Source organism: Lingula anatina, chromosome 3, assembly GCF_051362555.1.
Source record: "Lingula anatina isolate TDL-2025a chromosome 3, LinAna3.0, whole genome shotgun sequence".
Lineage (NCBI taxonomy): Eukaryota > Metazoa > Brachiopoda > Lingulata > Lingulida > Lingulidae > Lingula > Lingula anatina.
The window spans coordinates 9813141-9841080 of record NC_141769.1 but is presented as its reverse complement, the minus strand read 5'-3'; the positions used below and the strand labels follow the sequence as shown (position 1 = coordinate 9841080).

Sequence of the window (27940 nt, the reverse complement as noted above, 5' to 3'; positions counted from 1 at the left end):
GGGCCTTAAGTGTCACCCCCCCTCCTCCCTTCCTGTCAAATCCATCAGCAGTATTTTATCTTCTTTCACTCGGCGTCTACATGGGTAGGGCTACCACAAGTGGTACAAAGAACCTGCTTGCTTGTATTGGTGGGGGAGGGGGGGGGGCATTTTTTTGTTATGAAGATCGGTAAAATGTGTTAGAGAAGACAACACGGTGACGTCAATGTGTGGTCTTCTTAGGCAGGAGATTTGAAAAGAAGTAACTCGGGAAGCATTGAAAAATCCCCTGTAAAATTGCGCGGATCTTAACACTACTAGAAAGATGGCTTTCAGTTTTGGTACCACGGCTGCGAAACCCGCATTTGGCACTGTTACCACTTCAGCTCCTACTTTTGGGTTTGGCACGACAGGAACTGCTGGCACCCAGAGCACAGGTAGGTGAAATTTAGACTACACTGTAAATTGAACATTGATCAAGATTAACCAATTCGCTACAAATGCCCAAAGCAAAAATAATTTGATTTGGAAATTCACGTAACTTGAAATGTGTCCAAACCATAACCGGTGATGTGGTGGTGACAGCTGATTTCGCTTTGGGTACAGAAAACTGCCATCTAATGCAAAAGCCAACATTTTAATTAGTAATTAGTAACTTCATTCTTGGGCCTAGGCTTTCTTGTATTTATAAAGGCTTTCACATTTGCTTTGTTTGTGAGACACTAAAAATGAGTTAACTCTGCACTTACAGTTTTTGCTACATTCATGAATCCTACACATGGTATCTAAGGATTTGTATTTAACTAAAAAGGAATTTAGGACAGAATCAGAAAAAAAAAGAGGGTACTAGTGCATCTCACATGTATATATGATATACATGTATAACAGTACATTAATCATAATGATGTTTTCTTTTCAGGTTTTGGGTTTGGACAAAAGACAACCACAGCTGGGACAGGTTTTGGTGGGTTTGGGACTACAGCAGTCACCACCACATCTGCTGCTACTGGTTTTGGAGGTGCATTTGAACTGTGTTTTTTACAATCTTGCCATGGAATGTCTGATTACTTTGTTATCCTTTTAGTCTTCTGTTATCTTAAAAAAAATTTCTTTGTAAGACTTGTTTTGCCTAGGGATATTCTACATTTTTTTTTGCAAATTAATTCCTGTAAATTAATAAGGATTGTTGAAAGTAATCTTTTTTTTTTCTGAAGGTTTTGGTGGTTTTGGAGGCACCACGTCCAGCAGTTTTCCTACACTCACCACATCAACAGCAGCAACAGGTCAGTTCAGAGGTCATTCTTATTACTTATTATCGGTATATATAAATTATCCTTAGTCTTCAAATTTTCACATAAATTAATTTTTGGTGTAAAAAGGCCTAATGCTCATTGTCTCATTGTGTGTGGACAAGATCAAACTACCCTTACAAAAAATCGTTACACAGGGCCTGACATTAGCGGCAGCCTGCTAGCCTAGGGCTAGTGGACTGCTAGGTCTGGCAACCAGACCCTTTCTGCCAGTGACCCGCTTGGGCTACCTATGATTTTGAAGATGTAATTTACACATTTTAACCAGTTGGAGCATTCTCTGTCACCAGTTATCTGACTGACCTTGACACTGGCCCCTATCTAGTAATAAAGACTTCCCAAAATAGAAACTATACAACATACTAGTACTCGGGCATAACAGCCAGTTTTAGACCAGATGAACTGGATAAATGTAGTTCATTGTCAGGACAACATACTGCCTGTCAATTAAATGTGTTTTATGCTATCCCCGCATAAACCATTCGAGGTAGGAAAGTAAAAGATCTAATTGAAATATTGTTTATTTTCAAATATATAACTTAAAATTTTGTAAGATATTTTATTTAATGACTCTAGCGTCACCTATGTTATTTAAAGTTCAAAATTAAGTGCTGGGATTTGATAAATTTGCAGTGCTGTCATATACCAATGTGATATTGATGTAAGGAAGAAATTAGTAATAAAATGTGACAATTTGAATAAAAGGAGGGAAATTTTTCAAAATGACTGATTTACTCTATTCATATATTTAAAAAATCAAATACATGATAACCCGTAAAGAAATTAATTTGCTAATATAAACTTAAATTTAAAAAACTTTCATGTCAAAAAAAAATTATTGGTTTTGTTGGACAGGTCCAATGTATAACCACCTGTCTGAAGGGGAAAATGTTAGAAAGTTATAATTGTACTGTGCGGAATAATTGTACTGCATGGAAAAGATAGGCAATTCCAATGTGTGTTGTGAATAGAAATTATACCATTCACACACTGAAAATGATGTTATCCCTCATTATGAGACATGCTGCACCTCTACAGCCTCCAAATTACAACAAATGTCCCTAAAAGTTTTATGATGAGCACTTATCTTAATCTGAAAATTAATGTTTCGGAAGAAAGCCATTTTTGTTTACTCAGCAGGTGTAGTTAGGTGTTCTAAGTTGTCTGTGTATGTGCACACGCAGGTGTAGTTAGGTGTTCTAAGTTGTCTGTGTGTGTGCACACAACCATTCATGACCAATTTGAGCTGCCTGTTTTCAGTGTTTTGGGTAGTACATATTTTTTGACCCGTACTAGTGTTTTATAATGACACTGATGTCATAGCAAAACCTCAAATGTGGTTGTCATGAGATTTTTTATGTACAGACACAGATGTGTCTGTACATATTGCCATCACCTGCGTCTGTCGTCGCCGATGCCGATGCCGATGCCGATGCCGATGCCGATGCCGTCGCCGTGCACTTTCCTTGTAAACACGATAAGTGGAAGGTAGTTTTACTTTTTGGCTTTATATTTACAGAGCTGATGAATATTCATAAAACGCAGGTCAAGTTCGAAAATCAGCATGATGGGGCCATTATTGTAGAAGTTATGCTGTTTTTTCACTTTTCAGCATATATGCAACCTTGTAAACACATTTTAAGGAAAACCATTAGGCCTGTTGTCATGAAACTCACAGGAGTAATCAATCTTACTAAAACGCAGGTCAAGTTCGAAAATCAGCATGATCGGGCCACTATTTTAGTAGTTATGCGTTTTTTTCATTGTTCAGCATATATGCAACACTGTAAACACAATATAAGAAAAACAGAAAGCCCAATTATCATTAAACTCACAGGAATGGTCAGTCTTACTAAAACGCAGGTTGAGTTCGAAAATCAGCATAATCGGGGCATTATTTTAGAAGTTGTGCTGTTTTTTCACATTTCCTCAGATTTCCTCAGATTTAATTCTTAGGCATGTTAATAGCCTTATTATTTAAGTAATAAGATACGTAAAAGTGTTTGTTTGACATTTCCTGCATCTTTACAACATTGTTAGTTGATTATGTAAAAATGATGGTAAACTTGTTATCTTGTATTGTGTAATAAAGTGTCAAAAATGGAAATAAACTCATATCATTGCAGTTTGTCAGATTCAATCATTCACTATGTTCAGAATCTCAGAATGGAAGAAATTGGACATTTAACACTGTTCTATTGATATTTTTCACATCTCATCAATTTTCTTAGTTGATCTTATAAAAATGGCAGTAACCTATTAATTTTGTTTTATGTTTAAAAAGTGTTAAAAATGGAAATAAACCCATTTCAGAACAGTGCAGTCTTGTTTACATTTTGGCATTTTTAAGGCGTGACTTTGAAGTTCCATCAGCCTAAAAACCTTTGTTAGTCACGTTTACTATTTGTCCATGATACTAATATTTTATTATTAAAAATTGATGATCATTATGCTGTTAAACATTATGTAATATTGCATCAAAATTTGAAAAAAACCTATTTTGGGCTTTGCTCCCATGATGACCATTTAAGAAAAACCATGTCACTTACTGTTCTCAAACAGTACAGTTAATATGTACAGATGTGTCTGTACATATTGCCATCACCTGCGTCTGTCGTCGCCGTCGTTGCCGTCACTGTCCCTGTCACTGGCGCCATGCACTTTCATTGTAAACACGATAAGTGAAAGGCAGTTTTACTTTTTGGCTGTTTATTTACAGAGCTGATGAATATTCATAAAATGCAGGTCAAGTTCGAAAATCAGCATGATGGGGCCATTAATGTAGAAGTTATGCTGTTTTTTCACTTTTCAGCATATATGCAACACTGTAAACACATTTCAAGGAAAACCGATAAGCTTTTTGTCATGAAACTCACAGGAGTAATCGATCTTACTATAACGCAGGTCAAGTTAGAAAATCGGCATGATCAGGCCACTATTTTAGTAGTTATGCTTTTTTTTTTCGCTTTTCAGCATATATGCAACACTGTAAACACAATATAAGAAAAACAGATGGGCCAATTGTCATTAAACTCACAGGAGTGGTCATTCCTGCTAAAACGCAGGTTGAGTTCAAAAATCAGCATAATCGGGCCATTATTTTAAAGAAATGCAGTTTTTTCACATTTCCTCAGATTTAATTCTTAGGCATGTAAGCAGTTTCATTATTTAACTAATAAGATACGTAAAAGTGTTTGTTTGGCATTTCCTGCAATTTTACAACATTATTAGTTGATTATGTAAAAATGATGGTAAACTTGTTATCGTGTATTGTGTAATAAAGTTTCAAAAATGGAAATAAACTCATATCATTGCAGTTTGTCAGATTCAATCATTCACTATGTTCAGAATCTCAGAATGGAAGAGATTGGACATTTAACACTGCTCTGTTGATATTTTTCCCATCTCATCAATTTTCTTAGTTGATCATATAAAAACGGCAGAAAACTGTTAATTTTGTTTTATGTTAAAAATTGTTAAAAATGGAAAAAAAACATTTCAGAACAGTGCTGTCTCGTTTTTAGACTAGTTTACACATTTTACCCAAAACAATACAGAGCGAGGGAGTAACTGACAAATCGTACTGTTAAGAATTTATTTTGAGAAGTTCTCACACTTTTGACATTTGTCAGACAGTGTGGATAATTAGTTTGAGTTCAAAATGATAAAGTGAGTTCCAGTACATTCCATGCATTGGCTTTTAAAAGTTGAATAAACGATGCTTGCTTCTTTTGCACCAAACTTACTAATTTACACAAATTCTCAATTCACATACAGACAAATTTAAAGTTCATTACAAATGCTGAAAATACAATATTCAGTTGCAAATTAGTACAAAAAATGGAAAAGGTAATTGTGTGATGTCTAGGTATAAAAAAGATATGATGTCTTACGGCTTCATGGAATACATCCATGAAACATAGTCCTCTAGGCCAAGTAATTTACAATAGGATGCTGCATACAGACAATTTTTATGAGGTGAATGAGCTTTAAAAATTTTTTTTTACTTCTCCAATACTAGTTAATAGCCAGAAATGTGACCTTATTTAAGTTGAACTTCTTAAGTAACCAAATGAAAAAAACATTTTTAATAAATATCATCAAAGAAGAAAGAAAAAGGAATACCTAAAGAAAAGGGAAATGATTATACATCATGTTGTAATGATAATACATCACGTTGTAATGATAATACATCACGTTGTAAAATAAAAAGTACACTGCAAAGCTGGCAAATGTAAACAAATGTGAAAGCAATAAAAAATATTTTACAAAAAATGCATTTGGGAGAAAATTCTGATATTTAAAATAAAGTCACTCAGTAAATATGAAAGCAAAAATATGGTTTGCAACTTGTGGGTTGAATGTCACCAAAAATTCAGCTACTTTCATAAAAATAATGATCTTATTATGTGGTTTCTAAAAAATAATATACAATTTTTCTTTTGCTTTTAGAAAAAAAAAACATGGCCTGGTAGATAAGGTAGAAAACAGATGTGTTAAATGCATCTGGACAAAGCTGGTGATCAGAAATTGAATACATAGATATATGCAGTTTGTATATATATATATATATAGAAGGCATTGTCATTGCTCCATTCTAACATAAACTGGCATATTGCAATCAGCATCAAATAAAATATTCAAACTTTTCAAAATATGTAGTGACTGACTTCAGTGCGTACCTGCGGTCTAAAATATGATTGCTTCTTTTGTACTGAACTTGCTATTTTTACACAAATTTTCAACTCGCATACAGACAAATTTTAAATTCTTTATTAATGCCGAAAACGCAATATTCAATTGCAAATAATTACAAAAATTAGAAAAGATAATTGTGTGATACCTAGTAGTAGTAGTAATAAAAAGATACGATGCCTTATGGCTTCATGGAGTACAATGAAACACTTCAGGCCAAATAATTTGTTTACAATAGGGTCCTGCATACAGTTAAATTTTTTGAGGTGTGTGAGTTTATTGCTTTCAAAAATGAACTTTTTACGTCTTCAATACTAGTTAATAGTCAGAAATGTGACTTTTTATTTAAGTCGATCTCCTGAAGTAATCAAATGGAAACAGTATTTGTTAATAAATGTCATCACAGAACAAAAAAGGAATACCTAGAGAGAAAGTAATGATGATATATCATGCAGAATAAAATCTCGATTGCAAAGCTATATAAATGTGAAATCACTTTCAGTGAAATATATTGTGACGCGACGCGGCCGTCCGCCTCGAATCGGCGACGACACCCCGACGCGGTGTGGGATTGATGTTGCCTGTACCTTGGGGAAAGTCTATCCCCAACCTTCGGAAATAAAAAGACATGTATTACATTTCCAATATGATTATTAAATCTCCAAACATTGAATACAAAAATTCATGCAATATAAACGTGACTTATGGCCACAATAGTTCATGCATTTTCAAGTATCCTTTGACGTGACTTATGGTCATTAAAGTTCATAAATTTCAAATGTTGCGCGCGACGACAGCATCTGGGTAGTAAAACGAAGACAACGAAGACATTTCTTTTCGTGGCTCGCGTACTCTTCTTGTCTCGGTTCCCGTAGATCGCGTATCTTCTCATATGGTTTATCGTACGTAGTCAATCTTATGGTAGCGTCGTGGCTCGTGTAGCCTTCTTATGGGTAGCGCAGCGGTTCCCGTAGATCGCGTATCTTCTCATATGAATTACCGTACGTAGTCTTCTTATGGTAGCGTCGTGGCTCGCGTAGTGTCACTCATCTCCGTGGTGCTGTCCGTTCTGTAATTCTCTTTTCAAGATGATGTCCTCATGGTAGGGAGTTCATACCGCATCGCACGGCCGCAGTCGCTAGGGGAATCCAAGTCAGCTCTCGGTGTGCACCCTCTCCCGACAGCCCGATTCCAGCTTCACCAGCTCTGATGTGGATGTGGCAATACTCTCTACCAGAAATGCGCAAGGGTGCGGGTCAAGTGATACCAACTCAATACTGACAATCTTTCCGGTCACCAGTGACAAGGGCGCGGGGGATTGCCGCGGCCTTCAAACCAATCAGTGGAGATCTTGGCGGCGCTGAAACCCTTTGACTCAGGACCAGTGATCGTTGGCACCAAAAGAGCAAGGTTAATCTTCGCATATCACAAGCCCACATTTTCCACTCCCTGAGCACCGTCTGTTCCGTGTGAAATCTCCGAACTCGCATGGGCGGGGACGGGGGTTTGCAGGGAAGCACCGTAAGGGATCGGCCCGCTACGGCCTTACGTCCCGTGGCAGGGGTTGGACAATCTTCACCACGTCTCCGTTTCTAAGGTCACAGTCGGCTTGCATCCACTCGACTCCTCCGGATGGACACACTGAACTAAAGAAACAAAAGCAAAATCTGCCCCTTCACACGGGGTAACTCGACTCCCTTCACACGGGAGGAACACTCTTGGGCTGGAACTCGGCATCAGACCCAAGTGGACGTCCGCTCTACTATGGCGCCCCGGACCCGGCCGGCTTTTCACCCGGGGTCGTCATACACAATAATTGCAACATCCTTGGCACAGCTCTACCAAGGGGTCCCAGACCGTTATGCTGCATAAGCCCATGGCCCGGAAGACACTGAACAGGTTCCGCCCAGCCAACTGTTAACTCAAAGAAACTCAAATCACGTTGATTAGTAATCTTAACCGGAGAGTAACTCTCCCACTATGCACTGTGCTAAACACTGATTATTCAACTATGAAATTTACTTCTTACAAAGGTTTTATATCTTAGCATTGCCTACACTAGCTAGAGAAATATAAAGAGGTCCCTAACTCCCTCTGAAAGACTCACTATGCCGACCTTGTCTATCCATAGCCGACATAGCTCGCCGGCGTGCATAACATTATTTCCTTAAAAACCGCCCTCCCGTACACAGTCTTTAAACTTTAGATAAATGCGGTTAAATCTCTCCCCCCATATACTATCGTAACAACTTATCTTGCGTACACTGAAATCATACCCCCATATACCAGTGTAACACTGAACACTGATTCCATTAGCAGATAACTCAAAACAAGGACCTAGAGTTAAGTTACGCTGTAGTTAAACTAAGCTTAATTATAAGTGAGAAATATGACCCTACGACGTTATCCCTAAAACAACCAACATGCCTTAACTATGACTGAAATGACTTGGTCATTAGATGACAACATGGAGTGACAGACGTTGTCTCTGACGACAACATGACGTTGTCCCTAAAAGACAACCTAACTTAACTATGACCGAAATGACGTGGTCACTAGATGACAACATGGAATGACGGACGTTGTCTCTGACGACAACATGACGATGTCCCTAAAAGACAACCTAACTTAACTATGACCGAAATGACGTGGTCACTAGATGACAACATGGAATGACTGACGTTGTCTCTGACGACAACATGACGATGTCCCTAAAAGACAACCTAACTTAACTATGACTGGAATGACGTGGTCACTAGATGACAACATGGAATGACTGACGTTGTCTCTGACGACAACATGACGTTGTCCCTAAAAGACAACATAACTTAACTATGACTGGAATGACGTGGTCACTAGTTGACAACATGGAATGACTGACGTTGTCATTGACGACAACATGACGTTGTCCCTAAAAGACAACCAAACTTAACTATGACTGGAATGACGTGGTCATTAGGTGACAAGATGGAATGACTGACGTGGTCTCTGACGACAACATGACGTTGTCCCTAAAAGACAACCAAACTTAACTATGACTGGAATGACGTGGTCACTAGATGACAACCTAGAATAATTGATGTTGTCTCCGAGGACAACATGACTTAACTATGACTGGAATGACGTGGTCATTTTATGACAACATGGAATGGTTAGAAAGGAAAATAAGCGAAAATGAAATAATAAATAAAAACTGTCCTACGCTTAGCCTTAACTACTCACTGCTGTCAAGGAATGGACGGCTGTGGAAATAACGAACTTAAATAGTTACTGCTGTCAATAAAACAACTGCAGTAGCAATAACAAACTTAACTAGTCTGTGTCCATAATCGGACTCAGTATAAACTGTTCTAGTTAGTAATGAAAACTGGGGCTACATGGGAATAAAGTTTCCGTAAAACTTCTACGTCAATCTAGCAACGGTTATAATCTACCGTTCAATCTACCAAACATTTAAATCTCTAAAATAAGACCCCCCCCCCTAAAAATGAGAAGAAAATGGAGCGGGCTAGCCCCTAGGGGCTGCCCTGACGCTTACTGATAACTCTCTTCTAAGTCCGGTCTCAGTCTGTACTCGAATCTGTCAAAAACGCTCTCACCGTACTAGAATCTGTGTAAATGCTCCCTTTCATACAGCGCGCCACTCTATTTATACTCTGACGCGGCGACGTCATCAGTCGCGCGAAGCACGAGCTTCGCGTACGGCGTAGGTCAGCATGAAGTGGCATATATGGCGGCTTCCATGCATCGTCGATGCACTGTATCGGTCGTTTTGTCATCTTTAGATTAAAGTTTCTTGCAATTGACGGAAATAATTGTAGTAGGGGGAACCAAATAAAGGTGGAGGGCAGGTACGCAACCGCTAACCCTTCCAAAGTGAATTTCTGAAGAGAATAGGTGAAAATGTTGTATTGGAATGCAAAACGGAGGGGAGGGGGACGTTACAATATTTTACAAAAAAAAGGCATTTGGGAGAAAATTCTAATGAAATAAAGTCACTCAGTAAATATGAAAGCAAAAATGTGGTTTGCAACTTGTGCGTTGAATGTAGCCAAAAATTCAGCAACTTCATAAAAATAATGATCCTGTTATGTGGTTAGTATGTATATTGCTCCATTCTAACATCAACTGGCATATTGCAATAAATGAAAAATTCAAACTTTTCAAAATTAATAGTGACTGACTTCAATGCATACCTGCCTCCCAAAACATGTTTGCTTCTCTTGAACTGAACTTGTTATTTTACACAAATTTCCAGTTTTACACAAAGCTCTTTACAAATACAGAAAGCACAATATGCAATTGCAAATTAGTACAAAAAATTGGAAAAGGTGATAATGTGTTGTCTTGCTATAAAGGGGATATAATGCCTTGAGGCTTCAGGATGTCCATCTGCAAACCATACGCTCCCTCAGGCCAAATAGTCTTAAATATTTCAGGGCATACAAAGTCAGTTTTATGGCATATTCCTTAACATTGTTGTGGGCTGCTTGAACCTTTTTTTATTTTTTTTCCAATCTATACGTCTGAAAAAGGATTTAATCATCAGAAACGTGACTTTTAATAACTTGAAGGTAATCTGATGCTGTAATTAATGTCATTGCAGAAGAAAAACAAGAATACATGAAAACTTGGAAGAAAAAGGTAATCAAGTCAGAATTTTCATTTACGTCATACTTTTGAAAAATGAGAAAGCAGCTTTCAACTCAAGCAGTTTATGCTATGGTACTTGCAGTTGTATCCACTGCAGTATATATTACTTTATTAATCATGCTGAACTCTTACAGTAGAGGCATTACCTTCCATCATTTATTGAAAAAAGCTCCATATTTTGAGCAAGCAACAAAATATGACAGGCAATTTAAACATAAAGGGGTCCAAGGGCAGGAAGAGAATGATCTTGCAGATCAACATGGCGAGGTTAGAAATGGCATTGCTGAAAAGGCACAGCTAGAACATGCCTGGTCAAATTTCAACCCTCAGACTGATTCTAAAGGTGATACTGACAACAATACAAGATACAAGTACAATTTTAATGTGACAGCGTCTCACAACCATATACTGTATATTTATATAGAAGAAAGAAAACAGGTATCAGCAAACAAGACTGTGTTGTCGTCCGGTGGAAGTAATTTTCGAGTTGAGGTGACAGGAAATGAATCCATGGTGTGTCCGGTGAGAGATTTCTTTAATGGAACCTACGTTGCATATTGTGATGTTCATTCTGGTATACAGGGTATAATTTACTTAGACTACACGGACTTTGAAGCATTCAGACATCATGATAATGAAAAACGTGCTCATCCCAACAGAATTCATAGAATTATACACTCTTTTAATTATGTTCCCCTTGAGAAATGGCAATTGGAAAAAGAAAAGACAAAAAGAGACTGTTTTGAAACAAATATTGCGGAATACCTCAATGGACGCTGGTGGAAAATTCGAGGACAGTGGAAATGGGGAACAAAAAGCAAATGTATTTTCGAGTTCATCAGTGAGGCAGACCTTTGGAAATGTTACAACAGGAAAACTACTTTTAGAGTCTTTGGAGATTCACACCTCAGATATCTTAGTAATTACTTGAATCAGCTATTGTCAAAATATAGGCATATGTCACTGGATACAGTCAATGTAACCACTGGTTTAAATCACACAAACTCCAGAAAGAATCGAAAGAAAATTATGGGTCTAAGCAAAATTGTATTTGGATGGACTCCCCATGCTTCCCACTGCGAAAAAGCAATCAGATCACTTTTCTCACGATTTGACAAAAAGCCCGCCACCAGAGATGATGTAGTTTTGATGGGGTTTGGGATTCACGAATTAGTACTTACACACCAGAGTGCCTACAATCTTGTTAATCATTCCTTGCCCCATTTTGTGGACTTCCTACGCAATGTAAGGGAAAACCATAATGTTTCAAATATTCGCCTCATATACCTAAATATTCTGCCGAGGGTTTTGGGCCAGATGGACGGGAATGATTACATGGTTGCGGCAGTCAATGAAATCATCAGAGAGCAGCTGGTAAAATACAGTGTAGAAATCATTGACAGTTTCAATATTCTTAACCCAATGAAATGGACCCCATGTGATGAAGCACATTTTCTATGCCCAGTAAATAATGACCCAAGCATATACGAAGGCCATGCTGGAATGACACTGGCCCATCTTTTCTTCAGAATTATGTGCGATTTGTAGAATGCCTTGACAACCCTTAAACTTCGTTGCATAATATGTATTATCGATGGCTGTTCACTATAGATTAAAAGTACTTCATTTTGGATGCTATTTTCACAGTGAGGGTGACTGTCTTAGCAAGCCTTCAGATAAAAGCATACTGACTGGGTTGGTCGAACTGTGCAGGGGTTCTTGATAAAGTGAAATCGGTGTTGTCAGCCCATTCAGCACACAATAGTTAATTGCCCCCTAGCTGCTCGAAGAGGCGTGTCAGACAATTAAGCTGATTCCACTGATTGCACTATACAGTGGAATTCCCCCAGAGTTAGACTGACCCAGCAGGTAAGATGTACATGAAAATCTGAATTGGGTCTTAGGGAAAGCATGTAGATGAAGTTCAAAGGCAAAATTATTAACTTAAATACTGGACACTCACATAAATCTGCTAGATGTTTGCAGAGACTCCTACAAAGTACCTTGTGTACATCTGTGAAAATACAAAGTTGAAGTTTTCCTCTCAAATAAGTTTATTCTTCCTAATAAGCTGTGTTATTTTGGGTAGTATCAGCCTCTTAGCTATCTGTATGATATGTTGTGGGTGAGGTTTTGCTCATATATATTTGATATTAAATATATATCTTTATCAAGATCAGTAGAATTATGTTATTCTGTTGTCAAACTACTGTCAACTAAGAAACAAGATGTGTGTAAGATGCTTAAATGGTTTCACTCTTGTATGAAGTAAAGCTATACCAAAAAAAAAAAACCAGAATACCATGTGGTACTTCTGTGAAATTACATATAGATGGCTTCAGTTTTCTGTGAAGCAAAGATAACCTAAATATTAAAATGTATCTCCGCATCAGTTTTTACTTAAAGGTATCCATCAGGGATTTTCAAAACTGACTTATTTATTGATCTGCCCCTGTACTTGGGAGTTGTGAAGCAAAATGGTGAATTTTGGATTTCATCCAAGAAAAACTGAAATGTTTATCTAATTCAGATAACCTGTTTTTAATGACTGAGGAAGCACTAGTAAATTTGAAAAAAGGGAATTACATGTACGTTATAAATTAAATGATATTAATGGAAATACTATATTTTAAATCTTATTTTAAAAAAGTTATAAATAACAGGAAGTAAAAGAAGAAACAGTACTTTTATCATCACAGCTCATTGCTAACACATTAATTTTATATTATATACCTACAAGTAAGCCCCACTAGTAGTAGTACCTCTCTATTGTCGCAGTTACCGGTATTTTTCATAATTAACCTTTTAAATCCAGTACTTCATGTTAAAATGTTAGTAGGAGGGTAAAGTTATTTATTTCATCTAATGGTAAATTTCTAAAATGGTCACTGTCACTGCCACCACTGTCATACTGTGAATCAGTCACTGACTTTCATGTGATGGGTATCTGGCTGATTAGAGCAACTTTTTACAACGACTGGCTAGCCATGGCCTTGCAAACAAAAGTGATTCATGGAAATTCTTTCTCCCAAGCTAGTTGAAATGACAACTGCCTGGAAATTACATATTAATTGCTTCTTTTCTGGTTTTTAAAGCAGCGATAGGTCTTTTTTGCCTCCATCCCCACTGCGGTAGGTTTTAAGAAGCAAATGTGTTGTTAATGTGTTGTGTTGTGTTGTTAATGCCCCTGTTTCACACAGACCAGGAATCCCACGAATCGCCAGGAATTGACAAATTTCAGGATTCGTGAGATTTTGCAAATTTTCTGGCTTAATTCGCTACGCTCTACGATTAAGTTACGATACAGGTGCAATAGTATTACGAATGTTTGCGGGATTCATCTGGAATCACACGATTTTGTCAAGAATTCTCTACGATTTATAAGAATTTATTACGAATACTGCACAAACGTTACAAATCAATAAAGAATCAGTTCCTACTACTGGAATCGCACGATTTTTTCAAGAATTCTCTATGATTTACAAGAATTTATTACGAATACTGCAGAACGTTACAAATCAATAAAGAATCAGTTAAGCATACGCTGAATGCATGCATGAATTGGGTACGAATAAAAGTGATTTCTGGATTATTCTTGACATTTCGTGTTATTTCCTCTCCGTACATGCTTCGGCAAATATTCGTGGGATTCATGACTGATTCGTAGCCGATTCGTAGTCAATGCAGGGATTCATGAATCCCCGAATGAGTTAAGAATACATACGAATGCCTACGAATCGATTACGATTCAGTTACGATGCCTAAGAATGAAATACGAATTTGCTACGAATTGAATATGATTTTTTGGAATCGGGAGTTCGTGGCCAAAATTTTGAACAGCTCAGAATTTTTGCCACGAATTCCCGATTGATCAAGATTTGGAAGAACTGACTACGAATATATACAAATCTGTTAAGAACTTCATGAACTGATTACGATTCAACCACGAATCCTGAAATTTGTCAATTCCTGGCGATTCGTGGGATTCCTGGTTTGAGTGAAATAGGGGCATAACAGAAACAACTTACTTAAAAAGCCAGCACAAAACATGTACAGATGCAGTACTTGGTTTCAAATTATAAATCTTTCAGTTGAAATTTCCTAAAAAAAAGAAAAAAGAATAAATAAATAAATTCTCGAAGCACAACACTTTCAAAGGCAAAAATGTGAACTCTTATACAGGACACTCATACAGATCTGCTGGATGTTTTGCAGAAACTACCGTTTCATTCTGTCACATACATGTGACACTGCCGCAAGATGTCCTTGTGATAAAGGATGAAACGACATAAAATATTTGTTAGCAAACTTACAGTAAAGGTTAGTTACAATTGCATGAAGAACATCAAAACAAATAATTCGGGGCCATAATAAGAAAATACTCAAAAAGTGACAATAAATACACAAGATAAAAACTGCAGTTTTAGATTGCCAAACAAGTGTCCCCTACAAGGGGAGTGTTTGTCTAACAACATTGTGTATCAAGCAGCAGTTACAGTATGAAGTAAATGGGCTTTTGTGGTGGGCAATTCAAGTTAGGATTTAACAACTTCACTAAATCATTAAGGGACAAAAAATATTTGTCAGAAACTGAGCTGTCAAAATATATTTGGAGATTAAAAGAAAGTAATATTAAAGGGATAATAACTCTTCATATGAGATCTATATTTCACAATAAAAACATTGTGAATAACTCATAGAAATATAATATATTCTGTTTTACCAAAAAAAAAAAAAAAACTGTAGTTATAGCTATTATTCTGATATCTGAGCTTGTCTTTAGACCACGTGACCTCCATTGATGGCTATACTCTGTTAAAATCTCTTAAAAGATTTTAACAAAAAACCAAACTTTTTAGAAAAAAAAACAGGGACTAACTTTGAATGTAAAAATGGATTCATGAACCATTGGTAAGTATGGGAAAATTGTTGTTTACTTCAGGAAAATTCTTTTTTTGGCCGAAACGAAGAGTTATTATCCCTTTAAGTATGAAATAAGGCAGGACATCATCAAAAAATCTCCAACACTTAAGAGGAACCAAAACCTGTGTAACCTTTATCCAGATGAAAAGCTGTTTTAGCATAATTAAAATTATGCTTACACCAGATACACTGAACAGAAGAACAGAAGTGGTAACCATGTGCCATCACAAAATGGCATATTACCCTGGAGGAAATTAGTCCAATATCCTTTAAAGCACTGTCCCGTCAAAAGACAATAGGTCGCGCCGTGCTTTATTTCGTGTAAAGTCACGTCATCCACGAATGCGTTCCATGCACCAATGCTCAGGGTTAATTACTCGTGCTTTAAGCCAGATAAAGCACTCGGCGCTGAGCTTTACGAGAAATAGAGCAGATAATTGTCTCGGCTTCGCCTCACCAATTATCTGCTCTATTTCTCGTAAAGCTCAGCACCTCGTACTTTATCTATACCATAGAACGTCCAAGGGAATGCCCATAGAGTCCCATAGAGTCCTGAAGGAAACTTTCATGTGTACTTGCCATATGTACTTAGACTTCATTTGATTTCAGGAGGCGGCTTTGGAGGTTTTGGCACTGGATCTGCCCTGGGTGGCGCAAGCAGTACACTAGGTTTGTGAATGGCATTGGGTTCTTTATCATATAATCAGAGTGATTTGCACTTTTAAATTTAAAAATTCAAATTTAAATGAAGATCATAGTTTATTGCTCAATTGTTTGATGCAATTTATTGTTAATTATGTCAAGCTCTGCTTCTAGTTAATCCATGTGAATATCAGTGTGCAATACATCTTTGCAAAATTGTCAAACTTTTGCATTGTTTATATAGAATTCTGAAACCTCATCAAATTTTTTCATTCAATTTAGCTTCACAGCAGCAGCAACAACAACAACAGCAACAGCAGTCCAACTCTGTTGCTAATATGGCTGCTGCTGTATCCATGCCAATCATTTTTGGTGATGAGAGAGATGCCATCATTGCTAAGTGGAACCAAATGCAGGCATTCTGGGGGGTTGGGAAGGGCTATTACAGCCAGCAAGGGGCCCCTGTGGCTTTCACACCAGACAACCCTTTCTGTAGGTTTAAGGTGAGTGTTTTAACACAATAAATAGACATGTGTAAAAGACGTTTAAGACAGCTGCCCTTAGATTAGTCTCTCTCTCTTTTTCTCTCTCTCTCTCTCTCACACACACACACACACACACACACACACACACACACACACACATTTTTTTAAATAGAGACTTATGTACAAAAACATTCCATTTTAGGCTGTGGGTTATAACTGCCTTCCTAAGAGTAAAAATGAAGATGGTCTGCTTGGCATAGTCTTCAAGAAGAAACACAGTGAGGTGTCCCAGGTACAACAAGCAATAGTGGACAAGTTGGGACAACTGATGGGAAGTAAACCCACATTATCTGTGCATGTAGAGAACACAGTTACGCTTCCAGATGACCAGTAAGTATTTTGATGTTTGGGAAATAAACTCCAATTGTTAAACTGTGTAATTTGTTTTAGAGCAACTCATTGATTTTGCCTCCACAGGAGGTGATATTCAAAAAGAAAAAAATTCCCATGTACATCATTTGAGTATTTAATAAAGATTTTGAATACACATTTTCATATAAATAACAAGCTTCAAATTTGAATTTGATGTCTTTGTTAATGTACTGTTGCATTTTTCATAAAGTATCAGTTTGATATTTATATTTATTTATTTATAATCAAAAAGGACTGAGCTAATAATCTATGTAGTGGAAAGACAGCCGACGGGCGTGTCCAGAAGAATTCCATCTACTGAGCTTTATGCATTCATGAACCAAGCCAATATTAAAACACAGCTGGGGCAGATGGAAGTTGTGAATATTCTCCCAAAGACGGGCTTCACTGCAGAACAGCTCAAGTTTTACCTGGATAATCCTCCTGCTGGTTGGTCTTGTTAATTTTTTTTAAACATCTTATTGGTAAAATGATGATAAAGATTCTAGGAAGGAAAAACCTATTTAGACTATAGGAACAATTTGCCATTTTTACCATGCTCTTATTGTGGCTGTTGCTACAGTGTAACTTCTGTTTCTTTCCCTCTAAAATAGCTTGTCCTTTTAATATTGAAATAATAATTTCTAGCATTAACTGAAAAATGGTAATATGTAAACAATATCAACTGTAACAATATTTTCTCATTAATTCAAGAACCCAAGAACAATATTGACTCCAGTCCTGTTGAATTACTTTTCCGCATTATTTTTTTAGGAATTGATCCACTGCTGTGGCAACAGGCAAAACTTGACAACCCTGACCCCGAGAGCCTGATACCAGTCCCCATGAAAGGTTTCAAGGAACTTCATGACAGGCTAAAATTCCAGGAAAGGCAGACTAAGCTACATCAAAGTAGACTAGATGTGAGTTGGAGATGTGACAAAGCAAAACTATGGAAAAGCTTTGCTTTTGAAATATTACTCCAAACTTTTAATGTAACTTGTCTCTTCACATGCTTCTTTTTACCATAACCTAAGTGGCATTTAGTCTGAAAAAATGTAGAGGACCTTGTTTTTGTGTAATAATCTGAAATTTTATTCTCACTTCTAGATATAAACATTGTTTTTGAAATGCATCCATAAGATGGCTTTTTAATATCAAGAGCATCTTTACTTCGAGAAAAGTGTTTTCAAGTGAACTTTAAAACATTTACTTTAGAAAAATCTTGATATTTATCTGAATAGCTTATTGGACAAGACATCACTGAACAACAGCGTAACCTTGCTAACATGGTGGCAAGAACAGAGCAGTACAAGCGCAAACACTTAGAGCTGGGGCACAGAGTTCTCCAGGTAAGCAAATGTACTATTACCCTTGTACCTCTTTAGTTATAATTCTTGCCCAGTGCACATTGAATAGCTGAATAATATTATAAAAATAAGAACTTTTAAGTTTTATTTTATTACATTTTCAATATTGCATGACATTACATCTCTTTAACAAGTGTAAAATTGATAGTTTGATTTTAATACTACATTGAAAAATAGAACTCCTCTGTTTTGACTATTTATCTTCAGTATCATGTATTCTTAATATGTGCCCTGTCATCAGTCAAATTCCTCAAATCTGCAGTGTTAATGTATGTGCTAAGTATCTTTTTTAAACACTGCAATCTTTCCATTGCCCCAGGTGATGGTTCGTCAGGAGATCTACAGGAAGCTGGGCTATGCCATCCAGGCAGATGAAGAACAACTGAGAGTTCAGTTAGAAGCTTTGCAGGGGGAGCTGAATGCACCCACACAATTCAAGGTGATCTGCGGCAGTAGCCATTAGTATATCATGTAGTACTGGTTGTCATGGGCAAGGAACTGTGCCCTGTGATTTACTCATTGGGCAATTGGCTAACAAAAAATTATTGAAAACTTAATTTTCCATTTAATATTATTTGCGTTAATTTTACTTTCTCTCTAAGAAAAATGAAACTGTGTTCTTTAAAGATTACAGGTAGCTATATGGTAAATTTCACAACAATTTCAGAATTTTGAAACATTAGACTAGTTTTTGCACATAATTTTATATAAAAGGACATTGGATTTCTTTTTTGATTGCTAAAGTATATCATACTTTTCTATTCAGGGACGCTTGAATGAGCTCATGTCACAAATTAGGATGCAGAACCAACTTGTTACATCAAGGAGTGAGGCCAATTATCAGTTGGATACTGCCATGCAGTTAGAAATAAGACAGGTAGGCCTTTGGTTAGAATAATGTGCACTTGTTCATATGTAAAGATGTACATATGCATGTAGGAGCATCTGTTCTCTATACTGTTGCTACCTTCATTTTTTTTTTTTTTTTTTTTTTTTTTTTTTTTTTTTTTTTTTTTTTTTTTACAGAAGAATCAGCACAATGCATATCTGTTATCAGAAACTAACAGCAAATGTTGATTAGTGAGATTAAATAAGATGTCATTGCACATCATGTTTTTTTAAAGAAAATGAGATGGAAATTAATAATTTGTTTACGTCTTTTTTCCAGCACTTGAAACAGCAACAAGAAGGACTGCAACATCTTATCAGCATAATTAAGGATGATATGGAGGATTTGAAGTTAATAGAGCAGGGGTTGGTTGTTGATGTTAAACAACAAAAAAGGTGATCTCAAAAGACCTGCAAGCTACCAAAACAGAACACAAAACAACCAATGAAGAATGAAGACATTTTCTTTTGTAATAAATGGATCTCTGAGAACCAATATATAGCCACAAGATAGTGAAAACAAAGCAAAGATGGCATAGTTTCAATGTAAAAGAGAAATAATGAAATATGACATCACTGAAAACAGTAAAGATTGTTACAGATTCTAAATGAAAGTTAATGGTGACATGTATTTATATAGAAATAATATTATACATGATAAATGTGAAGAAGTGACAAAGCCCTTTATTTTATTTATAGTGTAGCATTTCAGTAACAAACACAATTGAAATAATGTATACCATAAAAAAGTGACTTTTGTTGGTGAATTGTTTTATAATCTCTGTATGTTTCATGGCAGTGTGATAATATCAAAACAATTACTATTCCAAGTTTTTAAGAGCTTGCTTCTTTTTGTATTGTTTGACATTTTGACTGATCCAAGAATGCTTTTGTTTTTAACTTGCACATGCTTTTGAGAAAAAAAAGAATTTTTGAAAAAGAAATATGCATTGTGCAAAAAATTCTTAAAAGATTGTTGTATAGTTTTACATATCAGTGATCTTATAAAAGATGGAAATGTTATTAACAAGATTTCATCTAACCATCATAAAACTTGGTTTTGTGGGTCATTTTTACAGAAAAAAACCATCCAGTAATTAAAAGACAGTTTTGGATTTACAGTTTTATTTATTTAATGTACCATACGCATAATTTGAGTCACACTACAGATACAAATGGCAGCATTCCAAGTTTTCAGAATTTCTTTTAATGCGACTATCAGACCCTCCATTACTATAGATTATGATACATTCAGAACGACACAGATGTCATAAATATTTTCAAATATAAATTATATTTGGAATTGTAACATTTTTAATTCTATAATGACTACTGTAACAAAGGCCCTGTATCTGCCAATTTGAAGGACTTTGCCTTAATCTGTTTCCACACTCCAAGTAATACCAGTACCTTAATATTTTTCCATAGGAACACTTAAACAGTGTGGTAGTATCTTGATCCTTTAAACCTTCAAACCTGGGTAATTCTTGCCTTGTTGCATGTTTAAAATATAAATGATAAGTTGCTGCTTGTATTTTGTTCTAGTTCTTCTTTGCAGCTGCTTGTTCACCATACAACTTTGCTTTATCTGGCTGATCATTATCTACTGAGCATCTTTTTACACTCGATTTTTCAAAATATTTTGATGCAGTTAGAGTTCTTTTTATTTTACAATATACTTTTTCCATCAATGATCATTCATATTCTCATGCTGAGAAAATTATATTTCATTTAATAATAAAAGTTTAAATAAAGATCCATGACTATGTGAATGACAGAATGCATGGAAAAAGTAAGCCAATGAAAAATATTGAAATGACCTTGACAACAACTGTCATTTGATTGGAGCTAATATCTACAAGCAGTCATTTCATGTCCGCACTTGGAACTTTCCAGCTTTTGTGATGTACTTCACACCTTTGAATGGTTTGTATTTCTGAAAACAAGCAAATGACAGTAAGTTGGAAGACAAATCTTAAAAACATTTTACTTTTGGGAATATTGAAACCTCAAAGCTACACTGCTATTGACTATTTTCTTAAACATGACTTTCAGGTTTTGGACTCATTTAAATGCCAAAAAGCTGACAGTGACTACACAACACTCAAAAACTCAAAAACTGGATTTATTTGAAATTATTCCTAAGGAATGCAGCATGATCAAACTTAAGAGTGAAAGTGAGGGCCATCTGATATGCTAAGGAGTGCCCTACAGCTTGGGTAAAAAGGTTAAAAAAAATCCTCACCCTATCAACTTACCTCCCCATACATATCCAGCCTGTTCACCTTTAGTCCCGAGATAGCCATCTGGTTGATAGTGAAATTCACCTGTAATCACATAGTGAAAATTTAAGAAAGTTTCTTTAAATTCATGCACATTTTTTAAGTGCAGTGCTATACCAAAATAAGAACATTTTATTAAAAAGTTTACAAAAAGATAAATATTGTCAAAATGCTGCATATTGGATCCAATTTTAATTGGATCCAATTATAATGTTAAAACTGCAGTTATCGAGAACTGTTTGTCACTATTACTCTTAATACAGAAAGCTTTCAGTTTACACCAAATACCTTGAGTGATAATTTTCTAAAAGAAATTCAATTTTCAGGGTAAATGCATTGATAGACATGCACAAGGGATACTCACAGATATGGTAGGGTTAGACTCTGGAATAGGTGCACCACTTTGTAAACTGATCTGGAAAGGGTTGCAAGAAATTTTATTATCATGTACCTCATTTGTTCATACTCTATAAAGATCATGTGGCAAATGAAAAAAAGATAATCGAATGATAAAACATTTTGATATTTTCATCTGAATGGAGTGTCACTTAGCTGTATTGTTATGTAACTAAAGCATAAGCGAATGCTTGGGTGTAGAAACAATGCAATAAACTTAATGATGGCATAACCTAGACTCGTATGGGTGTGACTTAAACTACTAGGAAGCTTGTATCTAACTTTAAACCATTCTCTTTTAAAAACCAGATCGAAGACAAGTTAAAACTGGGATAAGAGAGACAGCTCTGAAGTTCTCTTGAAGGTCTTCAGGAAGAAACCCCATTTCGCATTTGAAAGAATTTTAATTTACAGAGGTACTTACAGATCCTCTAATATTTGGCAGTTTTGTTGGGTCTATCCTCCCTATTTCCCACACCATTATTTTGTTCACTGGATCAAAGGTGTATTTCCCTACATTTGGGGTGAGGGTTACATTTAGCACTGACTTCGGGAAGGGAACCTCTAGGGAGACATTTTCCACCTGAAAAATTAAACATTGGAGTTCAACATTTCAGCTACAATGCAGCATATTTAATCAACATTAACAATAAACAATTTATTCCTTATAAGATGGAAAGATACCTGGTCGCCTGATGAATGTATATAATAGTTATGTTCATGCACTAAATATTTCTCTAAATGACAATAAAATTTTAACAAATTTACTTTTAACAAATGCAGCCAAGGGGCATCCATCATGCATGTACAAAAGACTTACTGTTTTGCCCATTGTCTGTTTTGGTCCTACTGATACATCAAATCTTCCACCACTCCCCTCTCGAAATGAGATATTGTGTCTTAAGTAAACGGGAATAGCTACCAAACTGAAAAAAAAAAGATAACAAAAACATGCAGTGGGAAAAAATGGAAGTAAAATATATGTATGTTTTTTACCCTGTTTATTACTATTAAGAATTTCAAAGCATTCCAACTTTGAAAGGTAAATTATGACCATCTTTTTTATTTACGTCATTTAAATTAATCCAATACAAAAGACAACACTATAAAATTAGACAACATTATGAAATTTAAAAAAATGTGCATTGCAATTAATTTCTTTGTAATGAGTCTGAGAGGAAAAAAAAAATAAGACAAAGAGAATCTCACTCACTTTTGAGTACCAATATGATATGACATAAGCCTAAAACTGCCATCTGGTGGCACAAATGAAATCACACGTTCTGCCTGAAATGAATCCAGAGTTTCAATGTTACAATTTTTTTCAACAAATTAATTTTCTTAATCTAAGAGCAAACAATCTTTTTTTTCAAAATTTTAGGGGACTTTGTTTTATCAATCTTTATAATTCTGAATATGAAAGCGATTCCTCGCGACAGTTTCCAATAAAGAAGTTTAAGCCAAATGTGGCCTTTCAATAATCAAGATACAATACACTGAATACAGAACACTGAAGAAGTGTAACCCACCTCCCATCTCTTAAACCTCACACATGGATGAAAACTAAGGTCATCCAACAATCTTGGGTTCATGAAGGTCAAGGTCAAATCTGGCATACCACTCAACTTTACAGTCGCATCAACCTGAAGAAGGTAAAAGGGCACAGGGCATGAGAAATTTTGCAGTGCCTGCAAGAAGCCATTTGTGCACTGTGAGTTTGGGAGTTTACAAGAGATTTGTTACCTAAACCGACAGAGGCTTGCTAATGAAAGAAGTTTATTCTGTAAACTCTGAAACTCAAGGACCAATTGTGTGTTATTCTCAGGCAAATATACTATGATTTGAATATTTTGTCACTAGCAACAGAAAAAAAAAATCAAAAACAAATAAAGGAAAACAATCTTCCATTCGTTTTCTTATCAATCTATGAATCTTTTCATTCATTTATTTAATGATATATTGTTACCACATGTATTTAAATTATTTTATCAGTGCCACTTTCCTTAAACTGGGGAAGATCAACTATTATATAATAAATCAAGTCACTCACACGCCCCTGTATCTCTGCAGCAACAGTCGACCCAGATTTGTCCACAATGGCATCCACCTCTTCAATGATGTCAAAGTAGGCCTCATTGTTAGTATACTTGACCCCTGTCCGTCTCCACGGGATGTTGGACAGCTGCCCTGTGGGCAATGTGCCACTGACACTGGAAAAATACAAACTCATTTTAGATTTTTAAATTACCTGTAAGACTGGATAATGAAAAGAAATTTACAAAAACATGCCAATGATTTTTCACCTTTTTCTTAATTTTGAGGTAATTTGAATATCAGTGGACTAATACTGACTATAAATTTTGTGGGAAAAAATTACTATCACAGTAATATCATGTTTTTCAAAGTTTATAAGGGGAAAACCACTCCTAAATGATTTCTTGAACAACTGAATATATGTTTAAGATGAAAAATGTATTACTTACTGTGTCTTATTATAGATGAAAACTTACTTAGATTTTCCTGTCATAGTATTTGCAATTGTTCGCAGAATGTTGGAAGGTTTGATGAGCTCTTTCAAGATGTTGGCCTCCATGGCCAGTGGGAAACCATTGTCCAACATCTCATCAAGCAGCTGAAATTGAATTTTTTCAAGAGTCAGAAACAAGTCAATGAAATACAAATGCTAATATTTCTGTCACAATTAAGCAACCCACAAAATATCCCTTACAGATCATATATTCAGTTTACCCCTTGTTTTTTCAAACATTAGACTAATTCAACTAGCAATCTCTTTTGCCTGCCCGTACAATACTTTTCCAATATCTAAATACAGTGATCATACATAATTGGCAGACATTTGGAGACACTCATTCAGGTATTCTTTCATCATGATAGGGTCTACAATATGGACCATTTTCATCATCATAGGGTCTACAATATGGACCATTTGTTTGGTAATTAAACTGAAATATCAATACTAATGTGAAAACACCTTATTTATTCAATTTAAAAAATGGGTTTTACACTTCAGGTCAATAAAGTTTGCCATCATTGTTCTTTTTTTTTTTTTTTTTTTTTTTTTTTTTTAAACAACCAAGGTGACATCTTGTACCAGAGAACCTCTTACTTCATATACAACCACATACTGCTCCTTGATGGTGGCTTCTGAACTGTCTCCAAAATAGTCCTCAAATGTGTCCATTACCCTGTGCAGAAACTCTATCACAAAGAGGGGTGGTACTACAAAAAATAAAGAAAGAAAGAAATAAGAAATACATAGATGAGAAGACAGCAATTCATTTCTTTAAATTACATGCATATTTATTAATGAGAAAATTTATAAACAGTGAAGGACAGGATGATTTTAAATAGTGATGAATGAGCAATAAACAGCATTCCATGCACTAGCAGAAATTTTCACAACTTGCACAATATCACTTGTTAAAGTCGTATAAAAATGCAAGAACAGATTCAGTATTCCATACCTTCTGTAGTGACCACGGCAACAAGATGTAACTGACTTCTGTAGATATTGATAAGATAGTGGTGAGGAGTGGAAATAACTGGGGGTACATCTTCAGGAGTGGCTGCCTGTTGTGAATAATTAAAAAAAATTACCACCATACCTGCATACAAAATCCTCATATGTGAATGCTTATCCAAAAAGAATCTTTAAAAATCAAAAATAATATAAAATGTCTTGTACAACTCTTGGCGTAATTCTTAAGTTCACCAAAAACTTATAAAATACAGAGGCTCTTTTCAAATCAGAATTGGCCGTCAAAGTTTCCTTTTTTTATAGCTGTATAAATTTATATTTTGATCTCTATATCCATCCAATGCATGCACATATAATCTTAAGGCAGAGTCACTGTGCAAAAACAAAAATAAAATGCATAATAATCATCTTTGACACAATGCACTGCATGAGGTGTTCAATTTACCATCCCATCATGATATGTCTGGCCTTGTACTTAAACAAATCTCTTGTTAAATGACAAACAAAATGGCAACTTTTATTTACTGTAATACAATTACGGTGCATTCTCACCAGACAACCACTTTAAAAATGTGAAGACATCATGCAAGCAGTAAGGAAAATCATGGAGGCACAAAGTGTAGAGTTTTTTTTTTTTTTTTTTTTCAAAATAAATAAAAACTAAAAATTAATAACTAAATGGTATCTTTTTAGAAATATCAAATGATTTAATAAAAAAAATGGATTCAAAATGATACAAACTGATGCCTTCTCAGAGCTGTTTGGAATCTGTCCTCAAATGACATATCTAAAGCAATGTAAGCATAAGGGGGTACTGAGATAAACACAATGAAATTGTCTTCAAAACCCTGCAGCTTCAAAGGAACAGTATCTTATATATATGTATATATGTATAATGGATATTAGTTGTCCAGGCATCATTTTGTTTAGTCAGATAAAAATGGAAATCCTTAAATAAATATATCACAATAATATAAATGGTTTCAGCCTACCTTGGATTGCACTTCAAAGAAATAGTCACATATTGATCTGTTTATGACACTCTTCCAATGCTTCTCCATAAAAACATCCCTAAAACCAGGAAAATTACACAAAAATAATAATTTCATATCTGTGAGCTTATTTGTTCAACAAAAGCTAAAAATGATGTTCTTATTTATGCACTGTACTGTTTCGGTACAATGTACATATTGGTTACTGTGCTAGGTATAAACCCAACCTGCTATTAGGTTATTTGCTAAAGTTCAATTTTCAAAATTTCAAACACACTACCCTCATTCTCACTTTCAGGATAATTAGACACACTAGCCTTCAGTTTTACTTTCGGAATAAGTAGACTTGCTAGCCTTCTTTCTCACTCTTAGAATAATAAGCTTTTGGCATTACTACCACAGCATCAGGGCAATATTCCCCGGTCTGTCTAATTAACATCAAAAAAAAAAAAAAAACGTCCACAAGCAAAAAATGGTCGGGAAATCTGTTAATATATACAGATTTGACATAAGAAAAGTATTATACACTGTGACTGTAGGACGGAAAACAGCATACAGTATCTTAACATGTAGGCTTACTAAACGATAAAGGAAACGAATTGTATATGTAAACTGATTTTATGCTTGTGGACGTTTCTTGACGTTAATCAGACAGACCCATTTTCCCCGTTTTCCCTTCTCCTTCGACAACTTTTACGAAAAACGTGTTCATAATTGGATAATTAAATCAAACAACATCGACGTGGGATACATAAATTAAAAAAAACAACAAAAAAAAAAAAAAAAAAAAAAACAACAACAACAAAGAAGTTGCCTGTACTGTAAGAAATTGTAACTTTATCAACATCAGGCTCAACACATTTATAATACATCACTGTCACTATTTAGTGAACAGCTTTGTCAAAATTTGCTAAAACATATAACATACAGTAAAATTTATTAGAAGGGCAATGGACAATCTTACCCAGCATTGTTGATGATGAACAAACTGTGGATCATTGTCCACGGTAATCCTTGTCAGGTGCTTTTTGATAACTTTTTTTGTCGGTAAAATCGACCGAGGAACTTCCGTGGCAAGCTTCACGTGACAGTACCGACTTCCAGCATGTCGCAAGATGCCGGAAGTTACACTTATAGGTATATTTCATAAATAGATTGAAAATGTTAGTGGGATATTGAGTTTTATGCACATAAAACAGTAGTAAAGTTGCTGTAAGTCGATGAAGCTAAAGAAATCATTAAATAAAATTTAGCAATTAGCGACACCTTGTTCCCGGACCATACTTAGCTCGCTTTAAGAGGAACGACAGAACAGACCCACAGATGTCGGGAAACGCGGAAAACGGTACCACAGGCCAAGTAGTTTTACTTCAGAAATACCCGCTTTCACGCCAACCTTCATGCGAATGGTTAAA

The 27940-nt window shown here is 35.6% G+C and overlaps 2 protein-coding genes and 1 long non-coding RNA gene across 3 annotated transcripts; 2 read left to right on the top strand and 1 right to left on the bottom strand.

Moving 5' to 3' along the window:
* Window positions 1–215: 215 nt before the first annotated feature.
* On the top strand, window positions 216–20888 carry LOC106173551 (nucleoporin p54). The gene is made up of 12 exons (XM_013554718.2): window positions 216–416; window positions 899–997; window positions 1194–1262; window positions 16170–16229; window positions 16485–16705; window positions 16890–17077; window positions 17352–17548; window positions 17873–18021; window positions 18343–18450; window positions 18788–18907; window positions 19235–19345; window positions 19637–20888. Exons 1-12 carry the CDS (start codon window positions 305–307, stop codon window positions 19754–19756), a joined length of 1554 nt encoding a protein of 517 aa, XP_013410172.2. The 5' UTR covers window positions 216–304; the 3' UTR covers window positions 19757–20888.
* LOC147762887 (uncharacterized) lies at window positions 1275–5472 on the top strand. The gene is made up of 2 exons (XR_015333423.1): window positions 1275–2439; window positions 2484–5472. It is a non-coding gene; the product is annotated as an uncharacterized LOC147762887 (long non-coding RNA).
* Window positions 20632–27648, bottom strand: LOC106173552 (AP-3 complex subunit mu-1-like). Its single transcript, XM_013554719.2, has 13 exons — window positions 27490–27648; window positions 26526–26604; window positions 25520–25625; window positions 25162–25274; window positions 24545–24666; window positions 24085–24244; window positions 23564–23677; window positions 23248–23321; window positions 22855–22960; window positions 22459–22617; window positions 22003–22053; window positions 21615–21683; window positions 20632–21292 (listed from the first exon to the last, which is right to left on the bottom strand). Exons 1-13 carry the CDS (start codon window positions 27522–27524, stop codon window positions 21227–21229), a joined length of 1254 nt encoding a protein of 417 aa, XP_013410173.1. The 5' UTR covers window positions 27525–27648; the 3' UTR covers window positions 20632–21226.
* Between the last annotated feature and the right edge of the window lie 292 nt (window positions 27649–27940).